A 23,516-nucleotide genomic window follows, 5' to 3' on the forward strand; every position below is an offset into this window, starting at 1 on the left:
CAATTACTTTCAAATTACCACACTTTCTTTAAATTTCAGGCAAAACCAAATACAGTCTTCCCTTACACACAAGATAAAATTAATGTCATCATCTGTGTTAAAACAATACAACTAGACATTGAGTAGTTTTCAGAAATATATGACATTCGAGTTGGTCTTGTTTTTCCTCCTTCTCCCAGTGAATGTCTAGTAGAGCCATTAAAACTCATGGGATTTGGAGCAACATTATCTCTTTCTGATTTGGTTTCACTGGAGTGGTGTAGAGTCAGGCACTCACTGTGTGTTCTCTGCTGCCCTTGAACTACTGATCTTCTCACCAAGACTAGCTCCATAGCATTATCTTCATTCAAGTTGGCCACAGAACATTTGTATGATATAGCAGTGAAAATGAAACAGAAATACTTGAAAAAATATGGGTGAATCCTGGTCAAATTAAGAAAACAAGCTTCAGAAAGATATAAACGCCATGCTTGAATAAACTTAAGATCATCAAAATTAAATACATGTATGTATGTGCATGTATGTTCAGGGATCTATATGCTATCATATGAACACTGACAGAAGGAGGCAAGGCAATTTAAGGGTAATGGTTGGAGTGGGAGAAAGATCATAGGACTTGGGAAATTTTACAAGATACAGGGAAAGTATTCTTTTGATTTGCAATTGTGTTTCAAGTAGATGAAAGGCACATGGATCCTCATTACATTTTATGACACCACAGTGATACTGCTATATTGTGATTTTACAGAGACTAAAGACATGGTATGGGTATAGATATGGTGGTATCGAAGACTGCTTCAACACCAAGGGTTGAAGATAAGTCAAAAGATTTGGGTTCAAGTCTCGGTTCTTACTAACTCCAGGCAATTTAAATAATTAATTTCTCTGGTCTACTTAATCTGTAAAAGCTCACAAGGCTGGTACAGACAAGGCAATGTATATGAGAGACCCCTAACACGGTAGGAAAAAGGGGACATTATTTTGAGAATTACAGGAAAAATCGAAGTTAGTGTAGAAGTGAAATCTAGCAATAAATAAATCAACAAAGCTAATAAATCATAAATTTCATTGTTACACTTGTTAGAACACCAATACAAACACACAAAAGTTTGTCAATTAGCACTCTTCTCCTAAAAAACAAAAAACTGAGCAGGTGGAACACTTTTTAAATTTAAAAGAAATTTATATTTTCTTATGTGTTGTATGAATGTTTTGTCTGCATGTATTTACATGCATGTATAGGCCTGGTGTCCTTGGAGATCAGAAGAGGGTGACAGATTCCCCAGAATTGGAGTTAGCAATGGTAATGAGCCACCATTTGGGATCCTGGGAAGGGAATACAGGTCCTCTGCAAAAGCAACAAGTGTTCCTTCTAAGCAGGTGGCACTTTTATTAGTTTTATATTACTGATGTAGCAACTGATTCAGACTAGGACCGAATGCCTGGAGTTATAGAACTTGGTGGCATAATGGGACACCAACTGCTTCAATGTACTGGGTTCATTAAGGTACTAAACATTATCTTGTCCTAGTACCTTATGTTGTGTGTGTCGGGGGTGGGGGAGACCCTGCTTTTTCAGGAGTCCTCTCACTTACAAAATGGGTGATGATGGTACTTAGGGAAACCAGCCACATATCAATCAGGGTATTGTACACCAAGGGACAAATTTAAAGCTGCCTAGCTTGCTGAAACTCTAATCCTATCCTTTCCAGTTAACCTTATTAATACCAGAGTAGAAGAAAAGAGAGGTCAAAATATGGGTGAGGGTGCTAACTCCTTCCTCCTAGATCTGAAGTATACAAAGGCACGACAGAGATTTTTATCCATTTTCAACTTCCAATACGACTGCCCTCACCGTTTTCTTTTCATAATGCCCCTTCTCCCAAAATAAAATTCAGTAACAAGCACAGACACCGACAATAATGGTGATATTTAAAATACTGTATTGGCTACGAGTACGTAGGTATGTCACCCAAATGAATTCATGCGCCAAACATATTGACACAAATTCTCTACAAAATAGGTGTTCGTTTACTAAAAAATCCCCGTTAATATAAGCAAATGAATGTCATCACAAACCGCACCTGATGCCCTACTCAAGACTTGGTGGGTAGTTTCAAATGCTGGCCCAAGATGCCCAACATTCTTTTTATACACCGATGCCTTGAAAAACGTGAATAAATCATCTTAGGGATCAAGCACTACAGACTGCACAAGGAGTACCTTTCATAAACTAAGCAAAATCTAAAGGTCACCCTTTCCGCGCCCCGTTATTCTAATCTTTTCTTACCAAAGCTGCTTCATATTGCCTTAAATCAGAGCACCACTCTGATTTTGACAGAAAGCTCACCTCGATTAAGGCTCTGAACGTTTTCGTTTTTTTTTTTTTCCCCCAAAACAAGCTGAGGTTAAACTCTCCGAACGTCCTCCACACACCATCTAATTTGACACAACTTTTTTTTTTTGAGTCAGTATTAAATATAGTTTCAAACAGGACTCTCCAACTCCCAACCTCCGAGAGTACTCAATCATAGACGATAGAAATGACAGAAGTTCAAGCCATCGAAAGCAGCGCCCGCGATAGGCGGGGCGGGATAGTCTGCTCCAGCTCCCGGAGGACTCTGTCTAATAAAATCGAGGTTGGCTGGACCCGGACACCGAGCCGAGAGCGAGGGCCCACGAGTGGCCCAGATCCAGGGAGGGGAGCGGCGCCCGACCCCATCTTGCGGTCCTCCCTGCGGGAATGGAGGCCCGGGACGCGCCGGTCTCCGCTCAGCAACCCCGCTCCGGAGCCTCCCGGCCTGTCACCCCCGCGCAGAGCGGCGACCCCTCGGTAGCCCAGCAGCCCGGTCCCACGCACCTGCAGCTGGGCGGCCGCGGCCACCGACGCGGTGTCCTCCGCGGGGCGCCGCCCGCCGACTCTGCGCGCGCGGCCCGGCCCGGCCGGGCGAGGAAGCGATCGAGCGCTGCGGTGGCCGGGCGCGCTTCGTGTGGCCCCCTCTCCTCGCGCGTTCGCGTTCTGCTGACTAACGGCCCCGGCGCGAGGGGCGGCCGCCGCCGGGGCTCTCCGGCCTGAGGTCCCGCGCGCCCGTGGTCGCGATCCTCACCGCAGGGCCGGCGTTGGCTTCTCCGCGGCCCGCCTTCCTCGGCGCTTCTGAAGCCCGCCAGGCGGCGGAGCGCGCGGCCGCGGCGGGCGGGAGCTGGGAGGGACGTGGGGGGCGAGCGGCGCGCGGCTCGGCTGGCGCTGGTCACCGACTGGAGGAGGAGGGAGCCCAAGCTGACCCGGGCTGCGGGCTGCAGGCGGGCAGCCTCCCGGCCTCGCCCTCCTTCCACCAATCACAAGCCGCGCAGCGGAGTCGCTAAGCTACCGAGCCGCGGACAGGCTGGGAGCGTTCGGCAGGAGGCGGGGATTGCGCAAAGGGAAAGCCAATAAGAAAGGAGGATCCCCGCCCCTCTGCCGTGATGGACAGCCGCGTTCGGGCCAATGGGGGAATTGTAGATTCGAAGACAAGCCGGACTTGCTCCCTGGGTCCGAGGAAGGCTTTCCGCCACCCGGGTGGTCGAGGTCGCGTTGCGCCGACAGCGGAGCGTGACCTCCGCGATGAGTCACGTGGGCCGACCCGGGGACTGGGAAGGGAAGAGTAGAAGAACTTCTTCCGGGTCACTGTCAATAGTCTCAACCTGGGGCGGGAACTTTTCTCTTCTTCGCTGTAACCCAGGCTGCACCGACTTGAGGTGCTTGTGATTTGGTGATGAGTTCCCAGAAAGGCAACGTGGCTCGGTCCAGGCCTCAGAAGCACCAGAATACATTCTCCTTCAAAAATGACAAGTTCGATAAGAGTGTTCAGACCAAGGTAGGCTCCTGTTGTACTGAGGGCGATTCCAGGAAAAAAGTGATGGGAACGGGAGAGAGGAAATGAGAGCAGTTGGCGAGGGCGAGCGTGGATTGCAGCCCAGTTAGTTTTGGCTGCAATGCAATCCTGTCTAAAATATTCTTCCCACGCCCTTGACTTGGCCGTGCTCCGTGAATGCATCCTATGATCAGCCAAGATTGGAGAGGGCAGCCTTCATCCAGGTACCGGTGGGGCAAGGCAATTGAGCCCTTGGATGTGCCCATCTGGATTACCACGCGAATGTCTCTTTACAGTTCTTCTCTTTACCTGTGCAGCAACTGATTTTCGAAAACTCCCAAGCCCATGGGTTTGTAGCATCACTCTCCAAAATGTTTTTCAGTTTTTGTTGAGATTGTAAGAGCAAACTGTTTGGTTTATGTAAAAATGGTTGCTTGCTGTTATTTAATCTAGCATGACTTGTAAATTAGAAGAATTGTCCACCCCACCCCCCGTGGATAGATATCCCCTTCTCCATAACTATGGAGAAAGGACAATCGGTTTAAGTCAGTCTGGAAGCCAGCTTTACTTCAGATAACAAAGTTGATAGTCACATAAACAAGAGTTCAAATTTCCTAAGCTTGTTTCTTGACGTAATTTAATAATTTCTGTGAGCTTTAGCTTCAGATGAGGAATCTGGTAGGATTATTTTGAAGCTAACAAAATAAAAGAGTAAATAATCTGGGATATAGCAGGTGATTAATTTTAAAACATTAAGAAAACAATCTATAGTAAACTCATACTCTTTTTCTCTTTCGTTGATTCTCAAATGTTTGATAAGTGCCTTTCATGTGTGCAGGGCTCTATACCCATGGTGTGTGTGTGTGTGTGTGTGTGCGTGCGTGCATGGGGGGGCAGTACTCAGAAACATTGATTCTACCTTTATGGAGTTTGTAGTTCTCTGAGTGATATGGACAGTAATTAAGCAGATTGGTCTGTAATTACAAATTTCAGTAGAAGTTGCTAACGGGAAAGGCAGTTCAGTAAAGAAGAGTAAGGAAGGATATTTCAAGTTAGGCTCACGTTAGGTGAGCAGGCACTGGGTCCATAAACCTGCCACCTGCTTTATTTCAGAAGAAATTATAGAGTAGAAGTAGGTAGAGAAAAATGGTCAACAGGTCATTGTACAAAGGACCTCTCAGTTTAATACGAGAATTATCTATCACTAAAGTGGTACATACCAGGCATTCTAACCTCCAATTTTCTGAGCTTATTTGAAAGAGGCCCATTTTAATAGTCACTGATCATCAATGCCATCTGGCCACTTACAGGTTTGGAAAAGGTAAAGATCAAAAGAGGTTTAAATCTTATTAAATTGACTGCATTGTTGATTCTGTCTAGATAGCTTTGCTTCCTTCACTGGAGAGGAGATGGTGTTTAATAATACTGGTATTCTGGAACATGGTCTTCTGGGAGTGACATGGCCAGTGACCCTTGGCACCTGTGATTACCTGTGAGACACTTGCACAGGATTGGGCCAATTAGTGGTCTGTCATGGAGTGGGTGAGGCCTTATGAGACATCACATCTCCCTGAGTGTATGTAAACTTTCCACGGTTGGTTGATGCTGAGAGACATTTTCTTTGTGGGGTAGCCTGTACCAGTTGTCTTTGCTCCTGTTTTGTGAGACCATAATTAAAATTCAACTCACTGGCTCACTGAGCTCAACCCAGGTAGAATTGTTTCTTTGACTTGTTGTTCTTGTCCTGTAGTTTCTACATCTCCCCAGAAGTTCATGCTGCTGATTTAGCAAAAGAGAGACTTCACATCAGTTCTGTAATTTTTTTACTTTGTGATACTGGGTTAGTATTATGTCTGCTCTTAACTTTCTGTCAAGATGGTTGTGCAGATCACATGTGTCTTTCTGAAATGGTGGTAGGAAGTGGTTGTGAAGAATTGCTAATACCACTGGGTATGGTGGCAAACACCTTTAATTCCAGCACTCTGTGAGTTGGAGACCAGTCTGATCTACATACTGAGTTCCAAGACAGCTTGGGGTATGTAAAGAGACCCTGTCTCAAAAAGCCAGAGAGAGGGAGAAAGAGAGAGAGAGAGAGAAATTAACTAGAAAAGAAGTGCACACTTTTGAAAAACATTGTAACAAATTTATAGAGCATAAAGGTTACTCTTCTGGGGTCAGGTGTGGTTAGTGTTTAACAGTTACATGTATACTTATAATTATCTATGTGTGATACAACATGCAAGTGATAAAATACAATTTCCTTTTTTTTTTTTTTTTTTTTTTTTTTTTTTTAAATGTTCTTTTGGGACAGTCTGTATACTAGCCTAGACCTCACTGTAATCTAGGCAGTTTGCCCCACCTTCCCAATTGCTGGGATTTCAGGCCTGAGCCACAACACTCAGCTAAGTTTATGGGTTTTAATTATTATAAAACACTGTATAACACAAATATAGAGTAACTTATTCAACAAGTTTCCTATTAATAAACATTGAGTTCTTCACAGTTATTTACTGTGGATAAAAAAACAAAACCTGAAGCCAGGAATGGTGGTGTATGCCTGTTATCCCAGCACTCTGGAGGTAGAGGCAAGAGGACTGTGAGTTTAAAGCCAGCCTGAACTACATAAAAGACTACATTTAGAGTCTTGTACCAAACTTTGTGCTCTCTCTCTCTCTCTCTCTCTCTCTCTCTCTCTCTCTCTCTCTCTCTCTCTGTGTGTGTGTGTGTGTGTGTGTGTGTGTATATACACTTTAAAATTTTCTGGGAGAAGTGACAGAAATTAATCAAATAGCCTTTCTACTCTGTCAGCGCCTATGACTATAAGATCTATGAAAGAAAAGTTTGCAGAGGCTCAGGATTATTTAACTGAGAGTCTTGAGTTTGGAGAGTAAAGGAAGGCACTGTTGAAAGCTGATGGGTGGAACTAAATGAAATGGGAAGAGCATATGCCATTCTCCAGAAACTGCTGTGCATTTTACATCCATAATCAGTATTTTTTCTTAGCTTTTCCCAAAGTGTATTTTTAGATCTCCAGTGCATTTTATAGTCAAGTTGCTTTGGAAATACTGTGCGCTAGATACTGACTTTGTGGTGGGGGTAAAGGGTAAATTTGTCTAGCACAGAGATGAGTACTTCATGGCTATGAATTCTAGGCTAGGCTGGCATAAGTAGTGAGTACCAAGCCATCCAGAGATTTACAATAATATACTGTGAAACAAACAAAACCCAGAAAGCACTGGAATGTTTGGCAGCTTGAAAAGATAATTGTTTAATCAAAACTTCCTTGGAACTGTTTGGTTTATAAAATTTCCAGTGAACTGATTCATTTTGGAACACACTCACTTTTGAAAACTGATTGTCATCTTGATATGGAGATGAAAAATGGAGGTCTGTATAATTTTGGGAATATGCTTCTATTAATAATGGCTGATAGTTAATGCCATCTTGGTACACATTATCTAATCTTCAGAAGGACCCTGCTTAAATGCTATAATTATTCCATTTTACATACTGGGAAATTAGGGCTTAGGGGAGTGAATGTTGTCCCCTAAATTACATAATTAGCACGTGGCTGTCCATTAATTAGAGAGCTGTATGATGAGACTCAGGACAAGTCATTTCAAAGCTCCTTTAGCTCCTTTTTGAATGTGAAGCTTTATCCTCAGTACTGGTGATTCTTATCTCCTCAGCTCTGTTTTTTTTTTAATTGTGAGACACAGCCTTCCATATATATATATATATATATATATATATATATATATATATATATCCAGTGATACATATGCCGTGAACTTCTTTGCCTCCTCCTGCCTCAGCCTGCTTTGTAACCTGAATTACAGACCTGTGCCACCAGGACCAGCTTTTCTTTTATGTTTTTGTCTGTACTAGAAGCAGTGTGACCCCAAGATTCCTGTCAGAGCCAAGGTGTATGAGCCCTATTGTCATGGCCTATTCTGGTTAATGTATGCTTTGTTCCCCAGAGGTTCACATGCAGGAACCTTAATCCTTCACTGTGAAGGTGAGACATAGGGATTTGAAAAGATGGGGCCTAGTGGAATTTGATGGGGCCACCAGGCAGGTGCTGTGCCTAGGCAGAATTAGTGTTGCTTTCTCTGAGCGAGTTCTCTGTGTGCTTAACTTTGACTCTGCTGTAATCGGAAGGCCCTGAGCTTGTGTATGACTTGTTTGTTGACTCTGCAATAACCACTGGCAAATCACATTTCGGTTGGTTTGGTTCACATCCTAACCACAAGTGGTCCTCTGACCTTATGGTGCCCTCCCGTAGCCCTTCCTCTTTGCCTTCTAGAATGTATAGTTCAGTATCAATGCGTTGAAACGTTGCTGAAATAGCGTTCTTAAATTTCTTGCCCTGCCCGGCCTTCAGGGAGCACGGGCCTCACAAGTGAAGACATTTTTCTTGCCCCACATCTTCACCTTTCTCCCCTTGGCTGCTGTAGTCAGTTCTTCCTCAGTCAAAACTCTAGCTTTAGAAAAATGCACACAGCTGGACTAGTGTCCCTCCAGGTGCACTGACCTTCTACTTAGAGCTCTTCACCAGGCAGGCCCACTCCATGTCACAGTTCCTCTCATACTTAGTAATCACTTAATCACTGCCTATCCTAGCATCTGACGGCTCAGCTCTTAGACCCCACCCCTCAGAAGTCTACTGTGGGGGTCAGCCTCTAGCCTTTACCATAGCTGATAACTGTTCTACTCACAATTTTTTTTTTTTTAATTTTGAGGCGGGGTCTCTTTATGTCCTGGAACTTATGTAGACTAGGCTAGTCATAAACTCAGAGAGATCTGCCTGCCTCTGACTCACAAGTGCTGGGATTGCTGCCTTAACACACCTGATTTACTTAGAAACTTAAAGAAAAAAAAAATGATCACCATTTATTTCCATGTTGCCTTTTCCCTCAAGTGCACATTTTTGTTGTTTATCTCTCTGGCTATTGCTATCTGCTAGACCTTCACCTTTCACTGTACTTTGTATTCTTCTTACCGATCTGAGTCAGGATACAACTCTGCTCCCTCGTCTCTCTTTCTCCCTGGGGCACTTCCTTGACAGACTCCTAAACCATGCTCAGGCCCAGTTTTCTATATTCCCACCACTAGATCTAATTATGTCCCTATCTATTGTACTTTCTTACTGCAAAGATGAAATGCCTGTCTTTCCCTGCTGCGCCTGCACAGCCTGGGACCGAGATTGGCAGAGGGTGTCGGGATTGAAACACTTAACAGACCATCAGGAGAAGTTAAGAAGAAGCTGCTGCCACCACCGTTTATAACAGAGAGTACGGGGCTTATATACCCAAGCCAGGGGATGGGCTAAGCATAGGAGGAAGTCATGCACCACCCACACCTGGGGTCAAGGCACCTGCACTACACACCGGAAAGTTTTGAAAACAACCTTGTTTGCTCAACCTTGTTTGCACGGAAGTTATACAGCTGTGGGGAGAAGATAGCAGTAAGGGACAAGTACTTAAATTTCCCAACATTTACCTGTACTCCTTAGACAACAAACAACAACAAAAAAGCAATTTAGGGAGAAAAGGATTTATTTGGCTTCCAGGTCAGAATTCATCATTGAGAGAAGTCAGGGTGGGTATTTAAGCAAGAACTTGAAGTAGAAACCATGAAGGAATGCTGCTTTCTGGCTTGCTCACATACATGCTTAGCTAGCTTTCTTCTACTACACAGTATTACTTACTTGCCCAAGGACTGGTACCAGTCATAGTGGACTAGGCTCTCCTACATCTATTAACAACCAAGTCAACCCCCAGCAGACATACTGACAGGCCAATCAGAGCTGGATAATAATTCCTCAATTGACCCTTCCTCCTCAGGTGACCTTAGCTATGCCAAGTAACAGTTAAGTAGGACATTCCCTAAGGCCAGCCCCTGCTTTTGTACCTTAAGTTCACCCTCTTCTGTCTGTCTAGCAACTTGAAAGCACAAGACTCCTTAATTACCCATTAACCCTGAATAGTTTTACCCAATAATAGTTTCTCTATTATTGATGGATTATTGTAGTTTCTTTAAAGATCTTCCTGAAAGACTGGCGATATGGCACAGTTTGTAGAGTGCCTGCCTAGGACGAAGTCCTACATTTGGTTTCCAGCCACATAAACAGTATTGTGGCATATACCGGTCACTCCAGTACTTGGGAGGTAAAGGCAGAAGGAGCTGAAGTTTAGGCACATTGGCTAGCTGGCAAAGACTTCACTTGACTTGGTCTTTGTGAAATTGTTGGTTAAAGTCATTTGGTGCCAGTGAAATGGTTCAATGGGTGTTTGCTGCACAACTCTGATGGCTCAAATTCAATTCTGGAACCCATGGTGGAAGGCACTAACCAGCTCTCCTTGGAATGAGTGCACCCACAGTGGCACACTGTCTTTCATATGCACAATAAATGCAAAGCAAGTCTCAGTGTTCTATGTATATCAGCATAGTATCATCAATAGAAAAGAAATGTACTCTGAGGATGTTGGTGATGGAGTGGATGTGCATTGTGGGGTAAAAGAGAGCTCTGTACCTCTCTGCTATGAGGTACAGAGATTGTCCTAACATCTGAAGCCTATTTACAAAAAGTAACAGTATCCACCTTTCATGTTCATCACCCAATAGTAACTGCTGCTTAAAGTCTGAAAACCATTCTCACAGGCTTAAAGTGCCATCTCTCTGTGTGTAACTCCTGCTCAGCCTCTGGCTCAGCCTTTCTGTTGAGCTACAGGGTTAAGTGTCTGGTGACCTGCTTGACCTCTCTTGAGTGAAGCATGTGGTAACAAAGAACTGTTTCTGACCCATCTAGTGCCTTTATCGGGCAGTGAGTGTTCTCGTCCTTCATTAATGCCTCCACCATTATTTAGGTCCTAAAACCAAAACTATAAGAATTACCTTTAACTCAGGCTTCTGCTAATATCCTATGTTTCAGTTGACAACAAAACTTAATGCCTTTTTATTTATAGACTACTTTAGGATATAAGAGACACAAAAACAAGTGTGGGCGTGTTGGCATGTGTATGTGTATGCTTGTTGTGGCTACATTATGTATTGAGTATCTTCATCTGTCACTCTACATAATTTTTAAAAAATTATTTATTTTTATTTTATGTGAATTGGTGTTTTGCCTGCATGCATGTCTGTGTAAGGGTGTCAGATCTTGGAATTACAGACAGTTGTAAGCCACCATGTGGGTGCTAGGAATTGAACCTAAGTCCTTTGGAAGAGCAACCAGTATTCTTAACTACTGAGCCATCTCCAGCCTACACTCATTTTTTCAAAAGTGTTTCTTACTGAGCCTAAAGCTCACCATTTTGATTAGACTTGTTGCTCAGCCTCAGAAACCCCAGTGCTGGCTCAGGCATACTCTGCCTCACATTTTACATGGGTGCTGGGGGTCAGAACTCACTTCTGAAATCTTTTGTGACTGAGCCATCTTCCAGACCAGGAATTTTGTTTTGTCCTCAGTACCAAGGCTATGGACATGTACACAGATGGTACTCAGTAAATATCATATGTTTGACTGTGATAAGTGCTGTGACAAAGCTAGCACCATTATAGTTCAAAAATAAAAGGGGGAAAAGGAATAACTGATAAGTTATAATCCTTAGATAGAAAGTAGATCTTGGGGATTAGAGAGTTAAGAAATTAAGTAGAACCAGATGGAAGAATCTTTGCTGTCTGTGTTAGTTTTGCATTGTTGTGACAAAATTATCTGACAAAAACCATTGAAGCGATGAAGGATTCACTTTGACTCAGTTTCACTGGGATTTCATTACACTATGGCAGGGAAGTAATGAGCAGAGCAGATTGGTTCATTCATTACAGCAGGAGTGTGTGGTAGAGGCTCCTCAGTAGACCAGGAACAGAGAGAGGAGCCAGAACCAGGTGTGGTGGTTTGAATGGGAATGACCTCTGTGTGTTTGAATGTCCGGTCATAGGGAGTGGCACTCTTAGGAGGTGTGGCCTTGTTAAAGGAAGTGTGTCACTGGGGGTGGGCTTTGAGGTTTCAAATGCTCAAGCCAGGCCTAGTGTGACTATCTCTTCCTGTTGCTTGTGGATCAAGATGTAAAACTCTCAGCTACCTCTCCAGAATGATGTCTGCCTGCATGGGGCCATTGATTATAATGGATTAATCCTCTCAATCATAAGCCAGCCCCAATTAAATGTTTTCCTTTATAAGAGTTGTGTTGGTCATGGTGTCTCTTCACAGCAATAGAAACCCTAACTAACACACCAGGGAATTTAACTTTGAAGATCTCACTCCTAATGACTGAATCACCATAGTCAGATCCTATGTCACATCTCCACAGCCTTCAAAAAAGCGCCACAAACTTGAGACCAAACACATAACATTAGCCTTATGGGGACATTCCATATTCAAACTGACTGGTGAATATGAGTTCTAGGTCAAAGAGTTGAATGCATTTCAGGTATGTCCAGACCAGGATGTCACATGTGGCCAAGGAGATATGTGAATGTGACCCAACACAAAATTCCAAACTTAAACATAATTCTTCTCCTTCCTTCGTTCCTTCGTTCCTTCATTCCTTCCTTCCTTCTTCCTTCCTTCCTTTCTTTTTTTTTTTTTTTTTTTTTTTTTTTTTTTCTGTGTGACTCAATTGTGTGGTTCCAGAGCATGAAGTTTGTAAATGGCATCATGTCAAAGGTTGGGCACTTCTTGTAGTTTAATCTGAAAATGAAACCAAAATGAAAGGATCAGCTAAGAATATTATTCCATGCAGTCTTTTGAAAATAGGACTTCCTTATTCTCTGTGGGGAAGAATTCCTGACTGAGAAATACTCAAATGATGAAGAGTCCAAGAGTATGTGAAAGGTTTTTTTCTTTTTCCTAGTAATTCCAAAATAAGAACACAAGCAGATATTTATGCTTATTGCCAAAGGGAAGATAGTACATTGTCTGGTGCAAAAGCAAAGGAGTGAAGACCTCTGTTGCTTAAGTGGCTCTCCAGGGTGTATTTGGGCATATTTACTAGCTGTGTGATGATGTGAGCCAGTTGCTTGACCTCTCATGGTCTTGGTGGGCTCATCTGTACTGTAAGTGCTTGGTAGGTTTGTGAAAATGCCCATCGCAAACCTGACCTGGCCTTAAGCTTTCATAAGTGGTATTCCAGTCCTTCATCTTACCAAGATGTTCACCATGCCCATTTGCTACTTACTCAGTGACTCAGTTATTCTTTCCCTTGCTCATTGTGTTTGGAATAGCTCTCCTTCCCTGTCACATGTATGGCCCTCATCATGCATATGATGCATGTCTTATTAGTTACTAGTGCTTCCTCACACATATACAAATGCTATCTTGCCCACTGATGGAGAGTCCATCATTAAAAAAACAACACATTGTATATAATATATACTGTAGAAGCAGTTCTGTGAGGTGGCATGGAAGAATGGGATCATGGACTTATTATCACTGATTACTGGTCTGTGTAAATCCACTTGTGTGTTGAGCCACTATTGTGTGCCAAACACTGACAACAATGAGTAGGATATATATCCTCCATTCTAATCTCAGTCTAGTAACCAAATTTGAAAGTAGAAAAATTACATGTGCAATTTTTTTTTCTTTTTTGTTTTTTTGATACAGGGTTCTCTGTATTGCTTTGGAGCCTATCCTGGAACTCGCTCTGTAGACCAGGCCAGCCTTGAACTCACAGAGATATGCATGCCTCTGCCTCCCAGGTTCTGGGAATAAAGGCATGGGCCACCAACGCCAGGCGCCATGTGCAATGTTTTTACTTAATAAACTTCTATTGAAGTCTAACTTACATATAGGAAAATATATAGATTATGTAGCAATTTAGTGAATTTTCACAAATGATGCCATGTAACTTTCTCCCAGTCGGCATCAGCCCCTGTTCTCGAATGTATCCATTGAGGAAGTATAATATGAGGTATTTTTTAAATGAACTTTGAGTCATAACTTGGGAAACATACAGAAATGGTGTTCAGTGAATGAGCATCTTGAGAGCTCTTCACTGCTCAGTTGTACATTACAGCTTCAAGTAATCCTCCTTTGGCCAAAAGAAATGCATGTGACTTGATTTTCCAACAGTGACAATTTGTCCCTTTCATAAACCTGGTCTTTCCCATAGCTTTGGAGGTGAATAAATAAAGTTCTAACTCTTGAATGACAGTTCAAAACATTATGGTAAATAGTTCTTTAATATCTTATCAAGTTTATTCTAGTAGGAACAGTTAGGTTCACACTGTAAATTTAGTGTAAATATTCAGTATTCAATTGTTTTTTTTTTTAACCAAGTTGGTATATTTTATTTTTGCTTTGATGGAGTCATATGCTGTTAACAGGAAAAACTCTTGTAGATGATGAAGCTGTTTGTGTTTTAAATGATGGTTCATCATTAGAATTCTATTATACCTTTCTTTATATTACTCAAACCCCATTTTGAAGGTCATTTGCTATTGTAGGTCATTTACAACATCCCAAGCTCAGCTAGGGATTACTTTAAGTGCTTTGTTATTCTGTGAAGATTTATATGTTATTAAGTGCTCAGCCCTTTCCTACCAGGTGGCTGACTTGTTTGTCTTGAAGTTACTCATGTCACTGAAGTCATCAATTTGAGTAATATAATTGACATCATAGTATATACTTGGGTAGTGAATGTTCAGTATACCATCATGAGCCTTCATCACAAGGTTATGTTGTAATATGATCTCAAGGTTCTTATAAACGGGATGACATGTTAGCACTGATTTTTTAAAAATAAAGTTTTAAGAGTCATATGGGGTGAGTTAGCATCTGTTATCTGTATAAAAGAGAACATTGTAGTTATTTTTATGTACGGAATGTATGGGCAGTTATTTGATCCTCATATGGTCAGCTGTTCCCTGGGATGTTTAAACAGTCATGACTTACTGTGGTTTCTAACTCTAATTGAAGGTTTCCCTAAGGATGTATATATTAAGGCTTGCTTTTTGCTGTCCAGAAAAAAAAAAAATTGATGTTTGTAATTCAACATGTCTGCCTGAAAACACCCCCACCTCAAATTTCAGTAAAATGACAGAAAACTATGACCTTAGACAATTGAATAAGATGCTTCTAGCAAAGAATGTTACAGAGAGCGCCACAAGGACAGGAACTGTCATGAAGCCAGAGGCAGTGTGTCCTCTACTGAGAACTAAGCAGGAAGCTAATGATGCACAGATTAAGATACACAGGACAGGGATAAAATATGGGCTATATATTTTATTCTGGGAGGAGTCACTTACACGAGAAACCAATGACCTGCAAGTTCCCACTCCAAGGATCCACACCCAGGCTGCTCTCTGTGACTTGGCCAGAAGCAAGAGAGTGAGGCTGGGGTCTGGGACCCCAGACCTAGCCTCGTACAGTCACATCCACACCCCCAGTGCAACAGGTGCAGACCCAGTGGATATCTCACTACAATTCCCCTTTTAGTCTAAAGGAAAGATTTAGGCTTGATACAAAGACAGTAAATATCAAATATGCTCTAGGAGAAGGAAAAGTAAGAACATATATACACACTTAAGACCTATTGCCAGCAAGGCAGCAAGAGCAAATGGCAAGAACTACATATCCAGTCCTAGGGTGAAGCTATAACAGACATTACTGACTATAGAGTTGTCCTATTCTGGAAAGTTTAAGTCTTATACCTAATATTTCTATTTAGTAAAAGAGAACAAAAATAGTGACAATCTAATCTTTAACCCCATCAAAGATCTGAGGAGGATAACAATACTAGGGTAGGCAGGAAGTGCAGTCAAGCAACTTCCCAAAGGTGTAGCAAAGACAGAAATAGCAGGCTACCTGAACAGTTACCCAAAGTCTCATAGCAGCCTAGGGGCAGCCATCTTTGGCTAAGGCCTAGAGTAACTGACTAACCAACACAAAAGCAGGGAGCTGGAAAGGCTGTCTTACCCTGACTTGGCAAGGTTTAGCAGTCTTCTGTTTGTCTCATGTAAACACAGTAGGACAGCATGTCCAAAGTCAGTGGTCAAGGTGGGGGCATTTCTTTGCCCAAGAGGCCATAGACGAGAGGAGAATGGACTACAGAAGGAGTGACATCAGTGCCCAACGTTTTCTCGGCCATAGCTTGATGCTTTCAGGAGCAAATATGTCTCATGTCAATGGGGTATTAGTATTGAAACATTTAAATGCCATATTCTGGAGGTCTATGAAGTGTTTGAAGATCAAAATCTATGTTTGATTAATCTCATAGGTATAAGAAATATGGGTGAAAATATCTATAATTCTTGGGGACCTAGTTGTATAATGGCTGAAGCTTCCCAAACTAATTTAGCAAAGACAGGGACTTCAAAAAAATATAGCTATATACATATATATCTTTCTCAGTAACAGAGATAGAGCTGAAATGTCTCGACTAGAGGTAAAGTGCAAAATGATAAAATGTCCTAAGTTGTACCAATATACAAAATGTATATACATCCAGATAGTTTTATATTTGTGTGTAAAACATCATAAGCAGAAAGAAGACCCTAAAACTTCAACACACAGGAATTTAACAATTTAAGTTATCAAGGATCTAGCAATTTAAATTATCTATAGCTAAAGTTAGTACACTAGGAATTATGTACATCTATCTGTATCCCATCCTAACTATCTTCCCAACAATTCCCTAAACTTATCTAAAAGAGATACCTGCGTCTGAACATCACCTTTCATACCCAACCCTAGGCAACTGAAAACCAGCCCTATGTAAGTGTATATTATTCTTTAACCTATGTAAGTGTATATTATTCTTTAATGCAAACAGTAGGGAAAGGGGGCATTGTTTTCTTAGGATTACTTCCTGCTGACAACAATGACTCCATGGGATCCTGTAAGGAAAAAAAAAAAAAAAAAAAAAGTAAGGCAACAGAATTTCTCGAGGGGACTAGCTGTAATGTGTGTCAGGAAATGATTGACTTAAGTTCTTATCTGAGGCTCTGGCACGGGTGTAATAAGAAGGTGCACCATTTTAGCTAGCTAGTCTGGAGCTGTCTCGAGCATTGTAGTCCCAAATCAGTTTTAGGGTGATGTTTGTAGTCCAGATGCATCAAGTGGAACCCCATCTTCTTTCTGGAGAGTTCAAAGATTGCTGTTAGGAATTGTTATTGCTCCTTGGGGGAAAACTTAAACTTTAATATCAATACAGAAATTCAAATTTTATAGGTGTGCATACTGGGAAAGGCAACAGTAAGGATGAAAATAAGTATGAGGGAAATTAGGATTTCAGGGAGAAAACTGAGTTTAGACAAATGGCAGCCCCTACATTTTGTTTTATGCTGTCTTATACCAATTGGCTTCTTGATATAAGACAGAAACTTCGAATTTTATTTTAACAACATGCTTGAATATAGAGGAGGGAAGCCAAATCCAACTCCAAAACCAGCATTGGCTTACATGAATTGGGACTGATAGTGTACTAGGAAGTAAAGCGAAATAGATTTTTGTAGAAATAGTTCACCAGAATTAAATATTGGTGCCATATGTCAGATTCGTCTTTGTTTGATGGTTCTTGCTGGATAGCTATTTTCTCTTCTTTAGGTACTTACACGTTCAGTGTCTTTTGGCTTTTTGAAGATAGGTGTTTTCTGTTTTCCTGTAAAGACAAGAACAGAGCATTCCCCCTACCTTTGAGAGTTCTCCATACGATTCGTGGAAAGTACCTTGGTGAGTGACCTATCATTTCTTTTCATCAAGAGGTTTCTCTTGTTTAAATCAGATCTTGATCAACTTAGATGATATCCAAAGCTTTTTTCTCTCCTGTAGAAACAAAGCCGAAACCCCTACCCCAATGTAACACATATCCTGGTTTCCATACTGAGGTCAGTGCATTCTTGAAGTACACCAGCTGGTTTAGTTTTTTTCTATTGTCCAGTGTCTTTCTGTGGCTGTTTTTCCTTTCTCATTAGCATTAAGAAAGTTTAATGTTAGTAAGGCATTATGTAGTCTGTGTTTGGGGGTCTTGGTTCCCCCTGCCTGTTTATAGAATTTCTTTTAAAGTGTGATTAGATCTCTCAACTACTGCTTGTTCTGTAGGATTGTGTGGTATACCAGTTATATGCTTTATGTTATAATATTTTTAAAAACTGTTTCAGTTTGCTGGAGACATATGCTGGAGCATTGTCAGTTTTTATTTGTGTAGGTATACCCATAATGGCCATTACCTCTAATGGGTATATGGTAACAGAATCCACCTTTTTAGAGCTCAGAGCAGCGGCCCATTGAAACACTGAAAATGTGTCTACTGAATGGTGCACATATTTTAATTTTCCAAATTCTGCAAAGTGAAACACATCCATTTGCCAGATATCATTTCTTGATAGAGGAATTTGGTTATAGAATGAACAAGTAGGACATTTTTTACTATTTCCTTAACTTGTTGCCAAGTGATGGGAAAATCCTTTCTTAAACCTTTGTTGTTCACATGGTGTTTTTTATGAAATTCCGAGGCCTCCAGCACATTTCCTATTAATAAACAATTAATTTCATCATTGCCTTGTGCTAGAGGACCTGGCAGACTTGTATGGGATCTGATGTGTGTTGTATATACAGGATGGGTCCTATTCCTGATTGTTTCTTTTAATTGTATAAACAATAAAGTGAATTCTGTATCATCAGGAATAAATTTAGCAGTCTCAATGTTTAAGATGACTCTCTCTGCATATTGAGGGGTTCTATAAAATCCATAAATACCATGAGAATGGCATACAATTCTGCCTTTTGTTCATGAAAGTTGTAAAGAATAAGGCCTACTTTAAGAGGTACCAAGTGAGATTTAGAAGGAGGCAAGAGGGTAAAACTGACTATTATGCTTGGAAGCAATTGGTGATCCAGAAGAAAAATAAGTACAACACACCCAAATACAGGATGATAGTTCATGTAAATAACAGAGATATTATCTGCCAGATTGTGTATGCCCATATAGAAGGGGATATGATAGTCTCTGAGGATAAAATATGGGTTATAAATCACTAACATGAGAAACCAATGACCTGCAAGATCCACACCCAGGTTTCTCTCTGTGACCTGACTGGAAGCAAGGGAGTGAGCTGCACACTGAGACCCCAGACCTATCCTCCTGCAGGGCATGGTCAGTGCAACAGGTGCGGACAGAGTGGATATCTCCTTACAGGAAAACAGCATATGCTTGACTGAGACTCTTCACAGGGGTGGTGGCTTTTGACAAAGGTTATATTGCTAATAAAAAGAGAACAAGTGCTTTTATTTAGTTTAAATGTGGAGACCTTTATAATACACATACTAAATAGATAAGCAAAAAATAAAGTCCTGTCTTTATAATAAAAAATGAAGGAAATTTATAAGGCATAGGCAGACAACTTGTAAACTTACAACTTTGTAATATAATATGGTTGGAAGTCAAGATTTTTCTCATCAAATTTCAGAATAATGCAGAGACAAAGTCAGAAGAACAGTTGTCTAATGTGGGAGAATGCCTCGGCAGAGAAATGCTGGTCCGTGAAATGTCTGTACCTGGAAGCAGTTTGAACCCCATACAAAGTAAAGCTAAGCTTTGACTTCCCAATGAAAGGCAGGGATTATAAGATGTGAATGCACTCCGAGGGCAGTAGTGATTTCAGATCTGATTCAGCTGTGTGGACCTGTAGACCTGTCTGTAGTGCCTCGGGTCATCCTTTCCAGCACCATCCAGTGTGGTCACGACGTGCTCCTTCTGAGAACCTGGGCTGTTAGTACAGCTGAAGACTTGAACTTTAGCCTTACTTAAAGCAGCTGCCTATAGTTGGTGGCTACTGTATTGCATAGTGCAGATCTAGGCTTGCATACCTGAGCTAGGCAGATTACTCATCTCCAGCTGTGAGTTGCACAACTGAGGACTTCATATCTTGTGCCCAGGTAAAAGAGCTATGCAGGACTCCAGAAAAGATTTTGATATTGTCAATGACTAAAAGCTTCCTAAAATCCCTAAAACAAGGCAGTTTCTGTAAATCAGACACCTGATTGCAGAAGTTTAACCATCCTGGTAGGAGAGCTGTATGATAGCTGTGGACAGGACAGAAGAATGACTGCATATGTGATTTGAGGGATTACACTGATAGATTATTTAAAACAGAGAAGTCCAAAGTAATGACAGTGAGATGTGCAGGACCTAGCCAAGCAACCAGTTTGTGTAAAGAACTAACCCCAGAAGGCAAGGACCATGAGAATGAAGGTTTCCTCAAACACTGATAGTGGCCTAGACTTCAGATCGATGGATCTGTCAAGAGTTTTACAAGAATATTGTGGTGAAGATGTCGTTGGGAGTGAGGTTTTGAGCTCTTGATAAAAATTCCCACCAGCTGCCAGGGGTGGGGGTGAAGACTCCTAAAAAAACACACAGAATCTTCTAGATTTCAAGGCTTCAGGTTCTCAACATGCCAGTGGGTTAGTATCCTCAGAACATTATAAAAGGATCCTTTTTAATTTTGAATTCTCTGTATGGTAATGTCTGTAATGCTGGAGGCTGAGGCAAGTGAGTTCGAGGCCAATTTGGTAAAAATATACAAGACCTTGTATCAAAACGTGAAGTATAATATTGGTGTTGTGTTGAGTCATACAAGGGAGGCAGAACTGGAAATAAAATGTAGTTCCAGATTTCACCTCACCCTAAGAACTAAATAAATGGTGCCTGAAGATTGGGTGTGTTTTAGCAGAGTAGAGATGCCCTGAAGAAGAAGCATGCTGTTGCCAAGGCACTTTTTAGGTTTTCCTGTCCGCTGTAGCTTTGTGTCTGTGCTAGCAAGGTGGAGAGGAAGATAACTTGTGGGCTGCCTGGGCAGTACAGTCACTGTATAAGAAATAGGTGAGCAATTTCACCAGAGGTCTTTTTTATATTATTTATTTATTATTTCTCTGTGTATATGTATTGTGTGTATGTGCCAGAGCATATGTGTGGATGTCAGGGGACAATACATGGGAGTCAGTAATCTCCTTCCATCGTGCATGCCATGGGGCTCCAGCTTGTCAGGCTTGGTAGCAGGTACCTTTATCAGCTGAGCCCTCTTGCTGGCCCAAGAGTGGCAGATTCTCCTTTTTGAAAATGTATTTTAATTTTAAATTTTGCACCAGTGTCTGTGTGTGTGTATGTACATGTGAGTATGGGTGCCTGTGGAAGCCAGAAGAAGGTTTTGGATTCCCTAGAGTTTGAGGTATCTGACCTGGGTGCTAGGAACCAAATTTGGGTCCTCTGTGAGAGCAGGATTTACTCTTAACTACTGAGCCCTCTCTATAGCTCCCCAAAGACTTCCCATAGTAAAAAGTTTCTGGGTTTTGTTGTTTTTGTTTTTAAATTAAGTAGCTGATTTGAGGATTAGAAATGTAATTTCAGTTGAGTTAGTACAGAGTTAAAATGCTGGGGTGTGGTTATATCTCAATAATAGGGTGCTTAACTAGTATGTTTGAGGTCCTTCCTGGGCATGAACTCTAGCATTACAATGAAGAAAAACGTTGAAGTGCAATATTGTTCTTATATCCTAGCATTTCTTTTTATTATTATTATTATTATTATTTTTTAGTTGCATGCATGCGCTTGTTTTTCTATGTGGGTATGTGCACATGTATGATGGTGCCTACTGAAGCCAGAGGGGGTCAGATTCCTTGAAGCTGGAGTTAAAGGTGCTTGGGAGCAATCCAGGGAAGGTGCTGGAAACAAGCTCAGGTTCTTAATCCAACGTTGATCTACCTCTCTAGCCCCAATCTTAGCATTTAAATCAGGAATTTATTCTTTCTTGTTTAAGCAGCTATTTGAATATTCTCATTTGTCTTTATCAAGTTGCATACCTTTTGGGAAAGGCTGAAACTTCATGGCTTCCAAGTTATCCTTCCTGGTTCTGTTTGTGCTTGAGCCTTATTTCTGGTTTTACTCTTGACTTTGGCAGTATAAGGAATACTTACTAGAAAAGGAGCTAGTGTTATAAATAAAGTCTGTGCATCTCTGTAGACTTCCATCTAAAAGCTTTTGAAGACGTCAGCTGAACAGTGGTCACAGAAAGCATAAAAATGCCTTTCCATCCTATAATTAATGCCTTACAGATTTGTTGCAGCAATAGAGATGCTTTATTCCTGGAGAGCTGGGTGCCAATGAGATGGTAGTTTTTGAGTCTTGAAGGCTGTAAATTAGCCTGGACCTGTTGTCTACACCTTCCCAAAAACCCAGTTTGAAGAAGCCAGCCAGCCAACTTCATATTTTAAACACCATAATAACTCTAGAGACACTGCTTGCTCATCAGATTGATCTCATATGCATTGCTTTAGTTTCTCCAGTGGGATTTTAAGGACCATTAGGGAAGGACCGGACATGATAATGATAAATCTTTGGAATCTTTGAGGCACCATGTATAGTGCCAGATGCATATTAGGTTTTTATTTTTTTGAGTTGTTCCCATGAACAGCAGAGATGGTCATGGTACAAAGTATCTTTAGTTCTAATCTGTGACACATTTATACGTTGATATGTTGGAAGGAGTCTTAAATTTGGAGTCATAAAACCCCAGCAGTCTGCTAATGTGGTTACTTGAGTCACTCTTTATTCAGCCCTGGATGAGTTACATCAACTCTGTAAGTTAGAATAACACTAAATAGCAATACCACTTTCTTTGCTACATGCACGGATGATTTGAGAAGACAGTGAAAAGGATTATAATACAGACAGGACGTATAGAAAAGCTCCAAGAACAAAATGTTGTAGTACTGTAGTTATTACAGATAATCTGCATTCTTCATTCAAATCTACTTTTATTTCTTGACTTTGCATATTTATTTCCTCAAAAATATCTTTGTACTATTTTCCTTCTAACAAGAAAATGTTCTCAACTGGACATTAATTAGGAAAGTCATATGTAAAAACTGAGCTTTAAACTAAATGAATAAACCTAGTTTTTCCCACTCAGGTGACTTAGCTTTTCAACCTGTTGTCAGTGATATAAATGTGATCAGAATTAGGCAATTATTATCTTTGAAGATGTTGCTGGCTTCTGGGTGATAATTGCTCACTTATTGTTGCCTCAGAGTATATGACTTAATGCATAGATTAATCTTTAAAAATAAGTCATTTGGTTTGTGGCTTGCTTGTTTGTTGTGAAAGAGTTAACTTCACACATTCTTAATAGGTGCCATTAGGAAGGAAGGGGTATTCCAGCCTGTTTAAAATCTGTCTTAACAAATGGTCACTGTTTGTCTCTTTAAAGATCACTAACTTGGGGCATACCTCACTGGTTGGACAAGATCTTAGATTGTGACTAAGTTCTAATGAGTGGTTATAAAAACACGTGTGTTACCTCATGACACTTCCATGTTGCTGTTTGAGTTGGACTCTGCATTCTTATTGAATGGTACATAGACTAGTCCATGTTGCTTGTTGTTAACTGACCCTTCATTCTTTTAACTGTTTTGGGGATTACTATGTGAACAGCATGGTGAACAGGTATAAAAGTCCTCCTCTTTTAGAACATTACTTAATGAATTAACTTTTCTAACTTTAGAATGTTCTTTTAAAAAAAATAATTTACTGTATACTGCAAAGATTACCTTAGGCTTGGCCCTGTTAGCAAATGAGCTAGCATACCAGTATACCAGTTTTAGGATCAAGTTGTAATACCTTACATGTGGAAATATGTATGGTCTGCAAAATTGGGTGCAGA

The 23,516-nt window shown here is 41.1% G+C and overlaps 2 protein-coding genes across 2 annotated transcripts in view; one reads left to right on the plus strand and one right to left on the minus strand.

The window, feature by feature from the left end:
* The window catches only part of Abhd17b (abhydrolase domain containing 17B, depalmitoylase), a 31,053-nt gene extending 27,881 nt beyond the window's left edge, over window positions 1-3,172 (minus strand). The window contains exon 1 of the mRNA XM_051200157.1: window positions 2,861-3,172. The gene's annotated coding sequence lies outside the window, so the exon portion shown is untranslated. The remainder of the gene's footprint in view (window positions 1-2,860) is intronic.
* Window positions 3,173-3,648: 476 nt separating this feature from the next.
* Window positions 3,649-23,516, plus strand: part of CUNH9orf85 (chromosome unknown C9orf85 homolog) — a 55,612-nt gene continuing 35,744 nt past the window's right edge. Inside the window, exon 1 of the mRNA XM_051200165.1 lies at window positions 3,649-3,854. Coding sequence (XP_051056122.1) covers window positions 3,753-3,854 — 102 coding nt within the window. The 5' untranslated portion in view covers window positions 3,649-3,752. The remainder of the gene's footprint in view (window positions 3,855-23,516) is intronic.

The sequence above is a fragment of the Phodopus roborovskii genome, unplaced genomic scaffold (assembly GCF_943737965.1).
Source record: "Phodopus roborovskii unplaced genomic scaffold, PHOROB, whole genome shotgun sequence".
NCBI lineage: Eukaryota > Metazoa > Chordata > Mammalia > Rodentia > Cricetidae > Phodopus > Phodopus roborovskii.